Genomic DNA, 18,147 nt, shown 5'->3' with positions numbered 1-18,147 from the left:
AAAAAGAGAGCAAAGCAAATTTATGCTAAAAGTAAATTGGGAAGTTGTTTAAAATGACATGCCCTATCTGAGTCATGAAAGTCTAATTTTGACTAGACTGTCCCTTTAACTCAGAGTAACCACTTGTGGCAGGTATCAGAAATGTAAATATTTTTTTAGCTTTATAAATGCTGTTTTTTTTAGCGTTATAAATGCTGTTATTCAACTAGTTTAATAGCTGGTTTAAGAATTATAAAACAATGTTCTGCTATTCAGGCCTCAATTGCTCAGTTATGGTAGTTTTTATTGAACCACAGGTCAATGGTTGTATTCAATATCATCATCTGCCATCTATTTTGAAGCTTAAACTGTAGGTGTTTTTATTGAACGATTGATAAACAATATTGTTCAGTACCAGCTGATTACTTTCGTGTTTTACACTAAACCAAACAAGCTGCCTAACTTGCCTGACTGCTGTTGTTAAATTATTTAAAGGATATGAAACCCAATTATTTTTTATGATTCAAATAGAGCATCCAATCTCAAACAACTTTCTAATTTACTTCTATTATCAGTTCATCTTTGATAAATAGTTGACTTCAAGTGCTGCTGTTTCATAGTTATTACTAATTTACTAATTTCATATAGTTAAAAAGATAGCAAAAGAAAAAAACTTGGTAGTTTAGGATTTGCAATATAAAATATTCAATATTTTTTATTTTAGGAAACTACAACCTATGAAACTGTGTTTGATGGAGAAGCAGTGGATCCAGGTAAAACATATTTATTTAAGGGGTATAGTTTAAATTTTACCTTTTCATCTGTTAAAAAAGTATGACCATCTGCTTAAGTGACAGATCCTGTGTATATCTCATAGCATAGGTTTCAAAGAATCATATAGTAAAAGCCAAAAAGTCCCATTGTCGGTTCAGGCTCACTTATTTGCCTGAAAAGTCAATATTTGTTCAATTATGTATTTTAACTAAAAAAAAAGTTGGGACAGGGGCAATTTAGGACTAATAGTGATGTGACAAGTTGAAATAAGAAGGTAATATGAAACAGGTGAGGCAGTCGTGTAATTATAGTATACAAGGAGCCTCCAAAAAACACCCTAGTCCTTCAAGAGCAAGGATGGGTTGAGGCTCGCCAATCTGCCAACTGATACGTCAGCGAAAAATCCAACACTTTGAGTACAACATTCCCCAAAGAGAAATCGTTAGGATTTTGGGCATTTCACCTTCTACAGTGCACAAAATAATTAAAAGATTCAAGGAATCCGGTCAAATCTTGGTGCGTAAAGGGCAAGGCCGAAAACCACGTCTGAATATGCTTAATTTCCGACCCCTCAGACGTCACTGTCTCAAAACCATCATGAGTCTGTAATGGATATCCTGACATGGGGTCAAGAACTCTTTGGTAAAGCTTTGTCAGTCAACATCATTCGCTGCTGAGTCTACAGATGCAAGTTAAGGCTTTACTATGCAAAGCAGACGCCATACATTTACACTGTCCAGAAGCACAGCTGACTCTTCTGGACTCAGTCTCATCTGAGATGGTATGAGGGTGTGTCAGTGCCCATGGCATGGGTAACTTGCACATCTGTGAGGGCACCATTAATGCAGAAAGATATTATACATTTTGGAGTAACATATGCTGCCAACTAGACATCGTCTTTTCAATCGTATTATCTGTTGAAGCTTTGATAAATCGAGGCCTATGTATTATTAAAAACTATTATTTAATCAGTCTTCTAGATAGCTATTTATATTTATTGCCAAACCAAATGTTGTTACTATATTTATTCCTGTTATCCTCTACTAATCCTTTTCCACAGCTTTCTGAGTTAATAAGCTTCTAGTCCAAATGTAACTTTAAAACCAAGCTCTTTCAAGAATAATCATTTCTAATAATATCAATATTGTCAGATTTTCAGGATTACATGGGATAAAATTTGCAACCATCTGTGATTCCCACAGTTTGGAAGCTCTACCCCACATTTCCTCCTGTAGCTCTTTCTGCCTTTGTAAATGTCCCAGTTACTGGAAGTGAACTCAAACACAGCCTAGTCAGACTTTCAGAGTGCACTGACCTTGCCCTTGGCATGCCCAACATATATAGACCATGCTCTACTCTGCCCATTAACCACCAATGACTCTACCACTTCATTCATTAAATGTCCGCCCACTTAATACCAGAAACTCTACCCACAGGTTCCCTCCCAGTGTCAGCCTAATCCTCCCAATGCTGGACTGGATGCAGGGAATGTTTGGTGGCATGCAATTATTGAGCAGGTGATGCTATAACCTGTGTTGTAGTTCATACATTCTGAAAATTTGTCCTGGTAGTAGGTCCTGGAATTAAAGAAACCCCCCTAAACTATCTGGGCTCAATAGGATATTAAGCAATATGAGAATGTTACTCTAGTAGCTTATTTATAATTGCCCCCAACTGGCCTCAGCAAAGCAGACTTTAAAACTAGGAAAACCTAGGTTAAAACATAGAGTTGTCCATTACTTTATTTTTACTAAACGTTTATACTTATTTATTCAATATTTAATGAACTAATATAATTAAAATATATATATATATATATATATATACATATTATTGTCAGTCTAATTTTTGCTTTTAATATATCATTATGTCTAGAATGTAATTAGGACTAGATTACAAGTTTAGCACTAAATATCGCTTGCTTGCAAGCGATATTAGTGCAAGTCTTTGTAATACTAGCGCATGATAATGAGCGCTGGTATTACAAGTTAAGTGCAATGTGAATGCAAGCTCACGTTTGCATTGCTAGGAAGCATTGTGCTCACAAGAGTTTGCTTCCTCGCGCAGTGAAGAGGGTAAGTAGCGCAGAGATGGGCGGCATTTTTAAATATATATGCAGCATATGCTGATATACATATATTAACACATAAATATATATGTATATAAGCATATACATATATATTTACTGTAAACGCACAGTTCCCATAGACCGCAATGTAAAGGCCACTCCCATGCGAGCTTGTGGTAGCAATAACCAGCCACTTGTAATGGTTGATTAATTATTGTGCTCACGCAATTGGGCAAATTTGCCCATTTGCGGGAGCGCAATAGTTTAGCGCTCATCTTGTAATCTAATTTGTAAACACCAAATTTCATATAACTGCATGTAATAGACACTACTATAAAGAATAAGATGCACAGATACTGATATAAAAATCTAGTATAAAACTGTTTAAAAACTTACTTAGAAGCTGTCAGTTTAGCTCTGTTGAAAAGATAGTTGGAAAGCCCACTGCAAGTGGGAAATAAGACACTCCCCCCCTTTCTCTGCATATGAAAAGAACCTTTACACAAACAGGAGCAAGCTGGAGTAGGTATCTGACGGTATTCTCCTAAAACTTTGGGGCTTGATTAGGAGTCTGAAAATCAGAGCAATGTTATTTAAAAATAAGCAAAACTATAATTAAAAAAAAACAAAAAACTTTATGGGCTATATAAATAGATCATCTACAAAACATTTATGCAAAGAAAAAATGAGTGTATAATGTAATATCAGTATATAATGTAATATAATCACTTTAATGTTTACTGTTGCTTTAAGGCAGAAAGCCTCTGATTATCTATTACAATTTATTGGAATATACATGCTCTAAACAACTACAGTGCACACTTGCAAATGATAATATTGAAACAACACTATAAAAAATGCACTTTTAGTAATATATACTTCCTTTATGTTGCTTCGACTAAAAGGGTTGATTCCAATATTTCTGATCCCATTTATCAGTGTTTTTTTCAGCTTTTTTTTTCTTCTTCAAATTCAGATTTATCACAATCCAAGCGATAACATAATTTCCATACTAGAAAAGGAGTGTATGGGATATAAACGGATATTGGGAAAATCCCTGATAAAATGCATGGATAGAATCGGTTTTGGCAATCACAATCTTTCTGACAACTTGTTGAACACATAGGGACTTATTTATTAAAGGTCTTGCGGACCTGATCCGACAGTGCGGATCAGGTCCGCAAGACCTCGCTGAATGCCCGAGAGCAATTAGACCGCTGCTTCATAACTGCTGTTTCTGGCGAGCCTGAAGACTCGCCAGAAACACGGGCCCACAAGCTCCTTTCAGAGCTTGATAAATGGGCCCCATATTGACAACAAGATGGACAAATTCAACACATAGAGGCACTTGATACATGATAAACACCCCCCTCCCCCGAACAAATGATAACACACCCTCTTGTTGTGATTGGCCGTGAGATGGATAGGGATGTGATGTCATGTAAAAGAGTCAGTCATGTTCAATTGGACTTTTGGTTGTTTGTTGCACAGTTTTAATTCTTTTTTGAGCATTGGTTCCATGATTGACAGTTCCAGGTGCATATATGAAGAGATAGAGATTGTACTGTGTTTGACTTAGAAAGATTGTGATCACTTTGTTAACCAAAAAAAAGATCTGTTTTTTCCAATTTTAGAAAAAAACAATCAGAATGATTGGCCACCCCTATGTGTTTAATGAAATCAAATTTCATAATATAATAACTTACAAATTACAATAATTGCTATTCAAATAGACAGTAAAGTAAAAATGTAATTTTCATGATTCAGCTTGCTTTGTTCTCTTAGTATTTGTTGAAGAGCATACCTAGGTAGGCTCAGCAGCAGAAATGCAATACTGAGAGCCAGCTAGAGACTGGTTGCTGCACATATATGCCTCTTGTCATTGGCTCACCAGGCATGTTTGGCTCCCAGTAGTGCATTGCTGTTCCTGAGCTTACTCGTCAACAAAGAATATCAAGAGATCCAAGCACATTTAAAAATAGAAGTAAATTAAAAATGTGTATAAAACTACATGCTCTATTGGAATCATGAAAGTTTAAATTTCTTTAGGTGTCAAATTCGATAAGTGAAAAATGGTCTTGAAAACCTATTGAAAAGTATAAAAAATGGATTCTAATCACTGAGGAAATTCCTGTCCTTTGATAAATATATAGGGGTCTATTTATATATGTGCGGACAGACATGATCCGCTATAGCGAACTATGTCCACCGCACATCTATAAATGCCGACAGCATATTGCACTAGCAGTTCTTGTGAACTGCTGGTGCAATACCGCCCCCCTGCAGATTTGTGGTCGGCCGCTAGCAGGGGGTGTCAATCAGTCCGATCGTACATGAACGGGCGGATTGCTATACGCTGCCTCAGAGGTGGCGTATGAGTTTAGGAGCAGCGGTCTTAAGACCGCTGTTTCTTAACTCCTGTTTCCGGTAAGCCTGAAGGCTCGTGCGGAAACAAGGGGAACAGAGGCCATTCAGCCCTTGTTAAATAGACCCCATAGTGTTTTTGGCTCAGAGAAATTACACAATAGTCCAGCATTAAGGACAAATTTGTACCATGACAGAAATATACATTGCCAGATGTAAAAAAAAAATAGAGGACTGGTCCATAGTAGGAGTGGCAAACATTTTGAGAGTGCGTACCCTAAAAATACCCTAGAGTGCTTATGGTTTTAAAAAAAAAAAAAAAAAATTTACTTTTAAGAAACATTGAAGTTATTTTTTTATCAATAATTATATTATTATGTAAAAAATATAATACAAGATAATACAATCTAATAAAATATATACAGTATCCCACAAAGTGAGTACACCCCTCACATTTTATTATATCTTTTCATGTAACAACACTGAAGAAATGACACTTTGCTACAAGGTAAAGTAGTGAGTGTGCAGCCTGTATAACAGTGTAAATTTGCTGTCCCCTCAAAATAACTAAAAACACACACAGCCAGATTACGAATTTTGCGTTATGGCTGCTCGCTAATTACTTGTACGTTATTTACACCGCTCACCTTTCATAGCGCTGCTATTACAGGTTTGCAAAAAGCAGACTTGTGCAAGCGATATGGTTGCGTTGAGCTCCATACCTCACCCAAATACAAGCGCTGCTTTGACGTGCTCGTGCACGATTTCCCCATAGACATCAATGGGGAGAGCCGACAAAAAAGAAGCCTAACAGCTGCGATCGCAGAAACACAAGCTCTGTAACGCAGCCCCATTGATGTCTATGGGAAAGAAAAAGAAACGTTAAAACCTAAAACCCTAACATAAACCCCACATCTAAACACCCCTAATCTGCCGCCCGACATCGCCGCCACCTACATAAAGTTATTAACCTCTAATCTGCCGCCCCCAACATCGCCGCCACCTAAATAAAACTATTAACCGATAATCTGCCGTCTGCCCACACCACCACTATAATAAACCTATTAACCCCTAAACCTAACACTAACCCTAACGTAACCCTAACCCTAACACCCCCTAACTTAAATATAATTAAAATAAATCTAAATAAAACTTACAATTATTAACTAAATAATTCCTATTTAAAATTAAATACATACTTACCTGTAAAATAAATCCTAAGCTAGCTACAATATAACTAATAGTTACATTGTATCTATCTTAGGTTTTATTTTTATTTCACATCTAAGTTTGTATTTATTTTAACTAGGTAGACTAGTTAGTAAATAGTTATTAACTATTTACTAACTACCTAGCTAAAATAAATACAAACTTACCTGTGAAATAAAACCTAACTTGCCTTACACTAAAACCTAACATTACAATAAAATAAAATAAATTAAATTAATACAGTGGTATCTATTTATCAAGCCGTCAACTTACCTGCATTTGACGGCACCAATACGCTCGCCTAAGATCGCCTAACATCGCTGCCATGGACCTGAATACGCTCTCCAAAATTATCAAAAAAAGCTGTGAAAAAGCCGCGCACCATGTACAGTGCGATGAACAGCGGACTTTTGTTAACTAACAGTCATCGATCTCACTGCTCTTTGGCTTTTTTACAGCTTTCTTGGTATACTGTCACTAAACACCCACACTATACTATACTGTTTTACCCCTATACCGCCGCTCCCGGAGCCCAAGGCAACTAAATAAATCGTTTACCCCTAAAGTGCCGCTACTGGAGCCCACTGCAACTAAATAAATTGTTTAACCCCTAAACCGCCGCTCCCGTAGCCCACCGCCACCTACATTATACTTATTAACCCCTAAGCTGCCCCCCCCACACCGCCGCCACTATATTACATTTATTAACCCCTAATCTGATCCCCCCCTACACCACCGGCACTATTCTAAATTTTTCAACCCCTAAACCTAAGTCTAACCCTAACCCTAAACCTAACACCCCCTAACTTAAATATAATTTAAATAAATCTAAATAAATATTCCTAGCATTAAATAAATTATTCCTATTTAAAACTAAATACTTAGTTTTATTAAATAGTTACATTGTAGCTAGCTTAGGGTTTATTTTTATTTTACAGGCAACTTTGTATTTATTTTAACTAGGTACAATAGTTATTAAATAGTTATTAACTATTTAATAACTTCCTAGTTAAAATAAATACAAATATACCTGTAAAATAAAACCTAACCTAAGTTACAATTACACCTAACACTACACTATAATTAAATTAATTCCCTAAATTAACTACAATGAAAAAAAATTAAATAAAATTATCTAAAGTACAAAAACAAACAAACACTAAATTACAGAAAATAAAATAATTACAAGATTTGTAAACTAATTACACCTAATCTAATCCCCCTAATAAAATAAAAAAAAGTCCTACCCTACACTAAATTACAAATAGCCCTTAAAGGGCCTTTTGCGGGGCGTTGCTCCATGCAAGATGTCTTGAAGATGGACCCACTCCGCGCCGGATGGATGAAGATAGAAGGATGAAGATAGAAATAGGCTAGGGTTTTTTTTTTTTTTGGGGGGGGGGGTTATTTTGATAGCTATTAGATTAGGAGTAATTCTTTTTTATTTTTGATAATTTCATTTTTTTATTTTATGTAATTTAGTGTTTATTTTTTTTGTAATTTAGATAAATGTATTGTATTAATTTAATTTATTTTATTGTAAGGTAGTTTAGTGTAAGGCAGGTTAGGTTTTATTTCACAGGTAACTTTGTATTTATTTTAGCTAGGTAGTTAGTAAATAGTTAATAACTATTTACTAACTAGTCTACCTAGTTAAAATAAATACAAACTTACCTGTGAAATAAAAATAAAACCTAAGATAGATACAATATAACTATTAGTTATATTGTAGCTATCTTAGGTTTTATTTTACTGGTAAGTATTTAGTTTTAAATAGGAATTATTTAGGTACTAATTGGAAGTTTTATTTAGATTTATTTTAATTATATTTAAGTTATGGAGTGTTAGGGTTACGTTAGGGTTAGTGTTAGGTTTAGGGGTTAATAGGTTTATTATAGCGGCGGTGTGGGCTGACAGCAGATTAGGGGTTAATAATATTTAAATCGTGTTTGCGATGCAGGAGGGCGGCGTTTTAGGGGTTAATAGGTTTATTATAGTGGCGACAATGTCGGGAAGCGGCGGAATAGGGGTTAATAAATTTTTTCAGTGACGGCGATGTCCGGAGCGGCAGATTAGGGGTTAATAATTTTATTATAGTATTTGCGATGGGGAAGAGCCTCGGTTTAGGGGTTAATAGGTAGTTTATGGGTGTTAGTGCACTTTTTAACAGTTTAGTAACTACTGACTTTAGATGGCGGTACGGATCTTGTCATTTTAGGCTGTACTGCTCACTTTTTGGCCTCACAGCAAAACTTATAATACCAGCGCTATGGAAGTCGCATTGAAAAAGGACTTTTCTTAAAGTCCGGTACTGACGTTGCGTGACGCCCAAAAAAGTGTTCGGTATAGCTATTCTGACAAGACTTGTAATAGCAGCGTTAGTGAAAAAGCATAGTTATGGGCCATAACGATGCTTTTTCATTCATAACGCCAAACTCGTAATCTAGCTGACAGCCATTAATGTCTAAACAGTTGGCAACAAAAGTGAGTACACCCCTAAGTGGAAATGTCCAAATTGGGCCCAATTAGCCATTTTCCCTTGTTAGTGTTACAAGGTCTCAGGTGTGAATGGGGAGCAGGTGTGTTAAATTTGGTGTTATCGCTCTCACACTCTCTCATACTGGTCACTGGAAGTTCAATATGGCACCTCATGGAAAGAACTCTCTGAAGATCTGAAAAAAAGAATTGTTGCTCTACATAAAGATGGCCTAGGTTATAAGAAGATTGCCAAGACCCTGAAACTGAGCTGCAGCACAGTGGGCAAGACCATACAGTGGTTTCACAGGACAGGTTCCACTCAGAACACGCCTCACCATGGTCGACCAAAGAGGATGAGTGCACGTGCTTAGCGTCATATTCAGAGGTTGTTTTTTGGAAATAGACGTATGAGTGCTGCCAGCATTGCTGCAGAGGTTGAAGGAGTGGGGTATCAGCCTGTCAGTGCTCAGACCATACGCCGCACACTGCATCAAATTGGTCTGCATGGCTGTCGTCCCAGAAGGAAGCCTCTTCTAAAGATGATGCACAAGAAAGCCTGCAAAGAGTTTGCTGAAGACAAGCAGACTAAGGACATTGGATTACTGGAACCATGTCCTGTGGTGCGATGAGACCAAGATAAACTTATTTGGTTCAGATGGTGTCAAGCGTGTGTGGCGGAATACAGGTGAGGAGTACAAAGACAAGTGTGTCTTGTCTACAGTCAAGCATGGTGGTCGGAGTGTCATGGTCTGGGCCTGCATGATTGCTGCCAGCACTGGGGAGCTACAGTTCCTTGAGGGAACCATGAATGCCAACATGTACTGTGACATACTGAAGCAGAGCATGATCACCTCCCTTCAAAGACTGGGCCGCAGGGCAGTATTCCAACATGATAACAACCCCAAATACACCTCCAAGATGACTACTGCCTTGCTAAAGAAGCTGAGGGTAAAGGTGATGGACTGGCCAAGCATGTCTCCAGACCTAAACCCTATTGAGCATCTGTGGGGCATCCTCAAACGGAAGGTGGGGGAGTGCAAGGTCTCTTACATCCACCAGCTCCGTGATGTCGTCATGGAGGAGTGGAAGAGGACTCCGGTGGCAACCTGTAAAGCTCTGGTAAACTCCATGCCCAAGAGGGTTAAGGCAGTGCTAGAAAATAATGGTGGCCACACAAAATATTGACACTTTGGGCCCAATTTGGACATTTCCACTTAGGGGTGTACTCACTTTTGTTGCCAACGGTTTAGACATTAATGGCTGTGTGTTGAGTTCTTTTGATGGGACAGCAAATTTACACTGTTATCCAGGCTGTACACTCACTAGTTTACATTGTAGCAAAGTGTCATTTCTTTAGTGTTGTCACATGAAAAGATATAATAAAATATTTACAAAAATGTGAGGGGTTTACTCACTTTTGTGGGATACTGTATATATGTGTATATATATATATATATATATATATATATATATATATATATATTCAAACAATTAAAAATTGCTGATATAAAGCATGGTTTCATAATAAAAAATATTTACTAAAGTGATAATGTGAGATTAACAAAACCCTGTAATTTAATTTATTTGTTTTAATCCCTTTTTCTCTGAATATTGTGGGTTTTTAAATTATGAGAAAGAGGACATTAGATAAGTAGGGATATTAGATACTCCAAAGCAGGCAAAAAGCAAGTTTCTCTAACACATAAGTAATAGTTGGGGTCTAAAAACACACAAATAAACAACATTTATGTGTATATAAGACAATAGGCATCTTTATGATTGTAAGCATATTCAAAGTTCACATGTGCTGCATGGAAATTAATTTTATTAAAGTGTATTAAAATCACAAGGCAATAACAACATATCTAGGCCTAGATTTAGAGTTCGGCGTTAGCCGTGAAAACCAGCGTTAGAGGCTCCTAACGCTGGTTTTAGGCTACCGCCAGTATTTGGAGTCACTCAAAATAGGGTCTAACGCTCACTTTTCAGCCGCGACTTTTCCATACCGCAGATCCCCTTACGTCAATTGCGTATCCTATCTTTTCAATGGGATCTTCCTAACTCCGGTATTTAGAGTCGTTTCTGAAGTGAGCGTTAGAATTCCAACGACAAAACTCCAGCCGCAGGAAAAAAGCAGGAGTTAAGAGCTTTCTGGGCTAACGCCGGTTCATAAAGCTCTTAACTACTGTACCCTAAAGTACACTAACACCCATAAACTACCTATGTACCCCTAAACTGAGGTCCCCCCACATCGCCGCCACTCGATTAAATTTTTTTAACCCCTAATCTGCCGACCGCCACCTACGTTATACTTATGTACCCCTAATCTGCTGCCCCTAACCCCGCCGACCCCTGTATTATATTTATTAACCCCTAACCTGCCCCCCACAACGTCGCCGCAAGCTACTTACAATAATTAACCCTTAATCTGCCGACCGCAAAGTGCCGCCACCTACGTTATCCTTATGTACCCCTAATCTGCTGCCCCTAACCCCGCCGACCCCTATATTATATTTATTAACCCCTAATCTGCCCCCCTCAACGTCGCCGACACCTGCCTACACTTATTAACCCCTAATCTTCCGAGCGGACCTGAGCGCTACTATAATAAAGTTATTAACCCCTAATCCGCCTCACTAACCCTATAATAAATAGTATTAACCCCTAATCTGCCCTCCCTAACATCGCCGACACCTAACTTCAATTATTAACCCCTAATCTGACGACCGGAGCTCATCGCTACTATAATAAATGGATTAACCCCTAAAGCTAAGTCTAACCCTAACACTAACACCCCCCTAATTTAAATATAATTTAAATCTAACGAAATTAATTAACTCTTATTAAATAAATTATTCCTATTTAAAGCTAAATATAATATAGCTACACTATAAATTATAATTATATTGTAGCTATTTTAGGATTAATATTTATTTTACAGGCAACTTTGTAATTATTTTAACCAGGTACAATAGCTATTAAATAGTTAAGAACTATTTAATAGTTACCTAGTTAAAATAATAACAAAATTACTTGTAAAATAAGTCCTAACCTAAGTTATAATTAAACCTAACACTACCCTATCAATAAATTAATTAAATAAAATACCTACAATTACCTACAATAAAACCTAACACTACACTATCAATAAATAAATTAAATACAATTTCTACAAATAACTACAATTACATAAACTAACTAAAGTACAAAAAATAAAAAATAACTAAGTTACAAAAAATAAAAAAATATTTACAAACATAAGAAAAATATTACAACAATTTTAAACTAATTACACCTACTCTAAGCCCCCTAATAAAATAACAAAGACCCCCAAAATAAAAAAATGCCCTACCCTATTCTAAATTAATAAATTTAAAAGCTCTTTTACCTTACCAGCCCTGAACAGGGCCCTTTGCGGGGCATGCCCCAAGAAATTCAGCTCTTTTGCCTGTAAAAAAAACCATACAATACCCCCCCCCAACATTACAACCCACCACCCACATACCCCTAATCTAACCCAAACCCCCCTTAAATAAACCTAACACTAAGCCCCTGAAGATCATCCTACCTTGTCTTCACCATACCAGGTTCACCGATCGGTCCAGAAGAGCTCCTCCGATGTCCTGATCCAAGCCCAAGCGGGGGGCTGAAGAGGTCCATGATCCGGCTGAAGTCTTCATCCAAGCGGGCCAGAAGAGGTCTTCCATCCGATTGAAGTCTTCACCCAAGCGGCATCCATCCGGAGCGAAGCGGCAGCATCCTGAAGACCTCCACCGCGGAACATCCATCCTGGCCGACGACTGAACGACGAATGACGGTTCCTTTAAATGACGTCACCCAAGATGGCGTCCCTCGAATTCCGATTGGCTGATAGGATTCTATCAGCCAATCGGAATTAAGGTAGGAATATTCTGATTGGCTGATGGAATCAGCCAATCAGAATCAAGTTCAATCCGATTGGCTGATCCGATCAGCCAATCAGATTGAGCTCGCATTCTATTGGCTGTTCCGATCAGCCAATAGAATGCGAGCTCAATATGATTGGCTGATTGGATCAGCCAATCGGATTGAACTTGATTCTGATTGGCTGATTCCATCAGCCAATCAGAATATTTCTACCTTAATTCCGATTGGCTGATAGAATCCTATCAGCCAATCGGAATTTGAGGGACGCCATCTTGGATGACGTCATTTAAAGGAACCGTCATTCGTCGTTCAGTCGTCGACCAGGATGGATGTTCCGCGGTGGAGGTCTTCAGGATGCTGCCGCTTCGCTCCGGATGGATGCCGCTTGGATGAAGACTTCAATCGGATGGAAGACCTCTTCTGGCCCGCTTGGATGAAGACTTCAGCCGGATCATGGACCTCTTCAGCCCCCCGCTTGGGCTTGGATCAGGACATCGGAGGAGCTCTTCTAGGCCGATCGGTGAACCTGGTATGGTGAAGACAAGGTAGGATGATCTTCAGGGGCTTAGTGTTAGGTTTATTTAAGGGGGGTTTGGGTTAGATTAGGGGTATGTGGGTGGTGGGTTGTAATGTTGGGGGGGGGTATTGTATGTTTTTTTTACAGGCAAAAGAGCTGAATTTCTTGGGGCATGCCCCGCAAAGGGCCCTGTTCAGGGCTGGTAAGGTAAAAGAGCTTTTAAATTTATTAATTTAGAATAGGGTAGGGCATTTTTTTATTTTGGGGGTCTTTGTTATTTTATTAGGGGGCTTAGAGTAGGTGTAATTAGTTTAAAATTGTTGTAATATTTTTCTTATGTTTGTAAATATTTTTTTATTTTTTGTAACTTAGTTCTTTTTTATTTTTTGTACTTTAGTTAGTTTATGTAATTGTAGTTATTTGTAGAAATTGTATTTAATTTATTTATTGATAGTGTAGTGTTAGGTTAATTGTAGGTAATTGTAGGTATTTTATTTAATTAATTTATTGATAGGGTAGTGTTAGGTTTAATTATAACTTAGGTTAGGACTTATTTTACAGGTAATTTTGTTATTATTTTAACTAGGTAACTATTAAATAGTTCTTAACTATTTAATAGCTATTGTACCTGGTTAAAATAATTACAAAGTTGCCTGTAAAATAAATATTAATCCTAAAATAGCTATAATATAATTATAATTTATAGTGTAGCTATATTAGGATTTATTTTACAGGTAAGTATTTAGCTTTAAATAGGAATAATTTATTTAATAAGAGATAATTAATTTCGTTAGATTTAAATTATATTTAATTTAGGGGGGTGTTAGTATTAGGGTTAGACTTAGCTTTAGGGGTTAATACATTTATTAGAATAGCGGTGAGCTCCGGTCGGCAGATTAGGGGTTAATAATTGAAGTTAGGTGTCGGCGATGTTAGGGAGGGCAGATTAGGGGTTAATACTATTTATGATAGGGTTAGTGAGGCGGATTAGGGGTTAATAACTTTATTATAGTAGCGCTCAGGTCCGCTCGGCAGATTAGGGGTTAATAAGTGTAGGCAGGTGTCGGCGACGTTGAGGGGGGCAGATTAGGGGTTAATAAATATAATATAGGGGTCGGCGGTGTTAGGGGCAGCAGATTAGGGGTACATAAGGATAACGTAGGTGGCGGCGCTTTGCGGTCGGCAGATTAGGGGTTAATTATTGTAAGTAGCTGGCGGCGACGTTGTGGGGGGAAGGTTAGGGGTTAATAAATATAATATAGGGGTCGGCGGTGTTAGGGGCAGTAGATTAGGGGTACATAGGGATAATGTAAGTTGCGGCGGTTTACGGAGCGGAAGATTAGGGGTTAATAATATAATGCAGGGGTCAGCGATAGCGGGGGCGGCAGATTAGGGGTTAATAAGTGTAAGGTTAGGGGTGTTTAGACTCGGGGTACATGTTAGAGTGTTAGGAGCAGACGTAGGAAGTGTTTCCCCATAGGAAACAATGGGGCTGCGTTAGGAGCTGAACGCTGCTTTTTTGCAGGTGTTAGGTTTTTTTTCAGCTCAAACAGCCCCATTGTTTCCTATGGGAGAATCGTGCACGAGCACGTTTTTGAGGCTGGCCGCGTCCGTAAGCAACTCTGGTATCGAGAGTTGCATTTGCGGTAAAAATGCTCTACGCTCCTTTTTTGGAGCCTAACGCAGCATTTTTTTGAACTCTCGATACCAGAGTTAATTTTATGGTGCGGCCAGAAAAAAGCCTGCGTAGCGTTAACAGCCCATCTACCGCCAAACTCCAAATCTAGGCCCTAGTATTTTACTTTCATCTGATGCATTTTGCACAGTACTTACTAAAAGATGACTGTTTTTTTGAGGGAGAACAAGTAGTTAAACCCTTTGGCGTACATTTATCAATGTGCGGGTGGCAGACAGGGCCGGATTTACATCTCAGGTGCCTGTAGGCACAAAAACCTGAAGCGCCCCCCCAAAAAAAAACATAATTTATGTAAGAACTTACCTGATAAATTCATTTCTTTCATATTGGCAAGAGTCCATGAGCTAGTGACATATGGGATATACAATCCTACCAGGAGGGGCAAAGTTTCCCAAACCTCAAAATGCCTATAAATGCACCCCTCACCACACCCACAATTCAGTTTAACGAATAGCCAAGCAGTGGGGTGATAAAGAAAGGAGTAGAAAGCATCAACAAAAGAAATTTGGAAATAATTGTGCTTTATACAAAAAATCATAACCACCATAAAAAAGGGTGGGCCTCATGGACTCTTGCCAATATGAAAGAAATTAATTTGTCAGGTAAGTTCTTACATAAATTATGTTTTCTTTCATGTAATTGGCAAGAGTCCATGAGCTAGTGACGTATGGGATAGCAATACCCAAGATGTGGATCTCCACTCAAGAGTCACTAGAGAGGGAGGGAATAAAATAAAAACAGCCATTTTCCACTGAAAAAATTAATCCACAACCCAAAAAAAATAAGTTTATTTTCATAATTGAAAGAAAAAAACTTAAATCAAAAGCAGAAGAATAAAAGTGAAACAGCTGCCTGAAGAAATTTTCTACCAAAAACTGCTTCCGAAGAAGCAAATACATCAAAACGGTAGAATTTAGTAAATGTATGCAAAGAGGACCAAGTTGCCGCTTTGCAAATCTGATCAACTGAAGCTTTATTCTTAAAAGCCCATGAAGTGGAGACTGATCTAGTAGAATGAGCTGTAATTCTCTGAGGCGGGTCCTGACCCGACTCCAAATAAGCTTGATGAATCAAAAGTTTCAACCAAGAAGCCAAGGAAATAGCAGAAGCCTTCTGACCTTTCCTAGGACCAGAAAATAAAACAAATAGACTGGAAGACTTCCTGAAATCTTTAGTAGCTTCCACATAATATTTCAAAGCTCTTACCACATCCAAAGAATGTAAGGATCTTTCCAAAGAATTCTTAGGATTAGGACATAAGGAAGGGACAACAATTTCTCTATTAATGTTTTTAGAATTCACAACCTTAGGTAAAAATTTGAAAAGAAGTCTGCAAAACTGCCTTATCCTGATGAAAAATCAGAAAAGGAGACTCACAAGAAAGAGCAGATAGCTCAGAAACTCTTCTAGCAGAAGAGATGGCCAAAAGGAACAACACTTTCCAAGAAAGTAGTTTAATGTCCAAAGAATGTATAGGTTCAAATGGAGGAGCCTGTAAAGCCTTCAGAACCAAATTAAGACTCCAAGGAGGAGAAATTGATTTAATGACAGGCTTAATACGAACTAAAGCCTGTACAAAACAGTGTATATCAGGAAGTATAGCAATCTTTCTGTGAAATAAAACAGAAAGAGCGGAGATTTGTCCTTTCAAGGAACTTGCAGACAAACCCTTATCCAAACCATCCTGAAGAAACTGTAAAATTCTAGGAATTCTAAAAGAATGCCAGGAGAATTTATGAGAAGAACACCATGAAATGTAAGTCTTCCAAACTCTATAATAAATCTTTCTAGAGACAGATTTACGAGCTTGTAACATAGTATTAATCACTGAGTCAGAGAAACCTCTATGACTTAGTACTAAGCATTAAATTTCCATACCTTCAAATTTAATGATTTGAGATCCTGATGGAAAAACGAACCTTGAGATAGTAGGTCTGGCCGTAACGGAAGTGGCCAAGGCGGGCAACTGGACATCCGAACCAGATCCGCATACCAAAACCTGTGTGGCCATGCTGGAGCCACCAGCAACACAAATGATTGTTCCATGATGATTTTGGAGATCACTCTTGGAAGGAGAACTAGAGGCGGGAAAATGTAAGCAGGATGATAACACCAAGGAAGTGTCAGCGCATCCACTGCTTCCACCTGAACATCCCTGGACCTGGACAGGTATCTGGGAAGTTTCTTGTTTAGATGAGAGGCCATGAGATCTATCTCTGGAAGACCCCACATCTGAACAATCTGAGAAAATACATCTGGATGGAGAGACCACTCCCCTGGATGTAAAGTCTGGCGGCTGAGATACTCCGCCTCCCAATTGTCTACACCTGGGATATGCACAGCAGAGATTAGACAGGAGCTGGATTCCGCCCAAGCAAGTATCCGAGATACTTTTTTCATAGCTTGGGGACTGTGAGTTCCACCCTGATGATTGACATATGCCACTGTTGTGATATTGTCTGTCTTAAAACAAATGAACGGTTCTCTCTTTAACAGAGGCCAAAACTGAAGAATTGCATGGAGTTCTAAAATATTTATTGGTAATCTCGCCTCTTGAGATTTCCAAACCCCTTGTGCTGTCAGAGATCCCCAAACAGCTCCCCAACCTGAAAGACTCGTATCTGTTGTGATCACAGTCCAGGTTGGCCGAACAAAAGAAGCCCCTTGAACTAAACGATGGTGATCTATCCACCACGTGAGAGAGTGTCGTACATTGGGATTTAAGGATATTAATTGTGATATCTTTGTATAATCCCTGCACCATTGGTTCAGCATACAAAGCTGTAGAGGTCTCATGTGAAAACGAGCAAAGGGGATCGCGTCCGATGCTGCAGTCATGAGACCTAAAACTTCCATGCACATAGCCACTGAAGGGAATGACTGAGACTGAAGGTGCCGGCAGGCTACAACCAATTTTAAACATCTCTTGTCTGTTAGAGACAGAGTCATGGACACTGAATCTATCTGGAAGCCTAAAAAGGTGACCCTTGTCTGAGGAATCAAGAAACTTTTTGGTAAATTGATCCTCCAACCATGTTTCCGAAGAAACAACACTAGTTGATTCGTGTGAGATTCTGCAGTACGTAAAGACTGAGCTAGTACCAAGATATCGTCCAAATAAGGAAACACCGCAACAACCTTGTTCTCTGATTACAG

At 38.3% G+C, this 18,147-nt stretch overlaps 1 protein-coding gene across 1 annotated transcript in view; it reads left to right on the top strand.

Moving 5' to 3' along the window:
- Positions 1-18,147, top strand: part of LOC128636363 (uncharacterized) — a 168,405-nt gene that overhangs the window by 124,671 nt on the left and 25,587 nt on the right. Inside the window, exon 20 of the mRNA XM_053689390.1 lies at positions 704-752. Within this exon, the coding sequence (XP_053545365.1) occupies positions 704-752 (49 nt within the window). The remainder of the gene's footprint in view (positions 1-703; positions 753-18,147) is intronic.

Source organism: Bombina bombina, chromosome 7 (assembly GCF_027579735.1).
Source record: "Bombina bombina isolate aBomBom1 chromosome 7, aBomBom1.pri, whole genome shotgun sequence".
NCBI lineage: Eukaryota > Metazoa > Chordata > Amphibia > Anura > Bombinatoridae > Bombina > Bombina bombina.
Note: the sequence above shows the minus strand (reverse complement) of the source record. Positions and strands in the feature narration are given on the sequence as shown.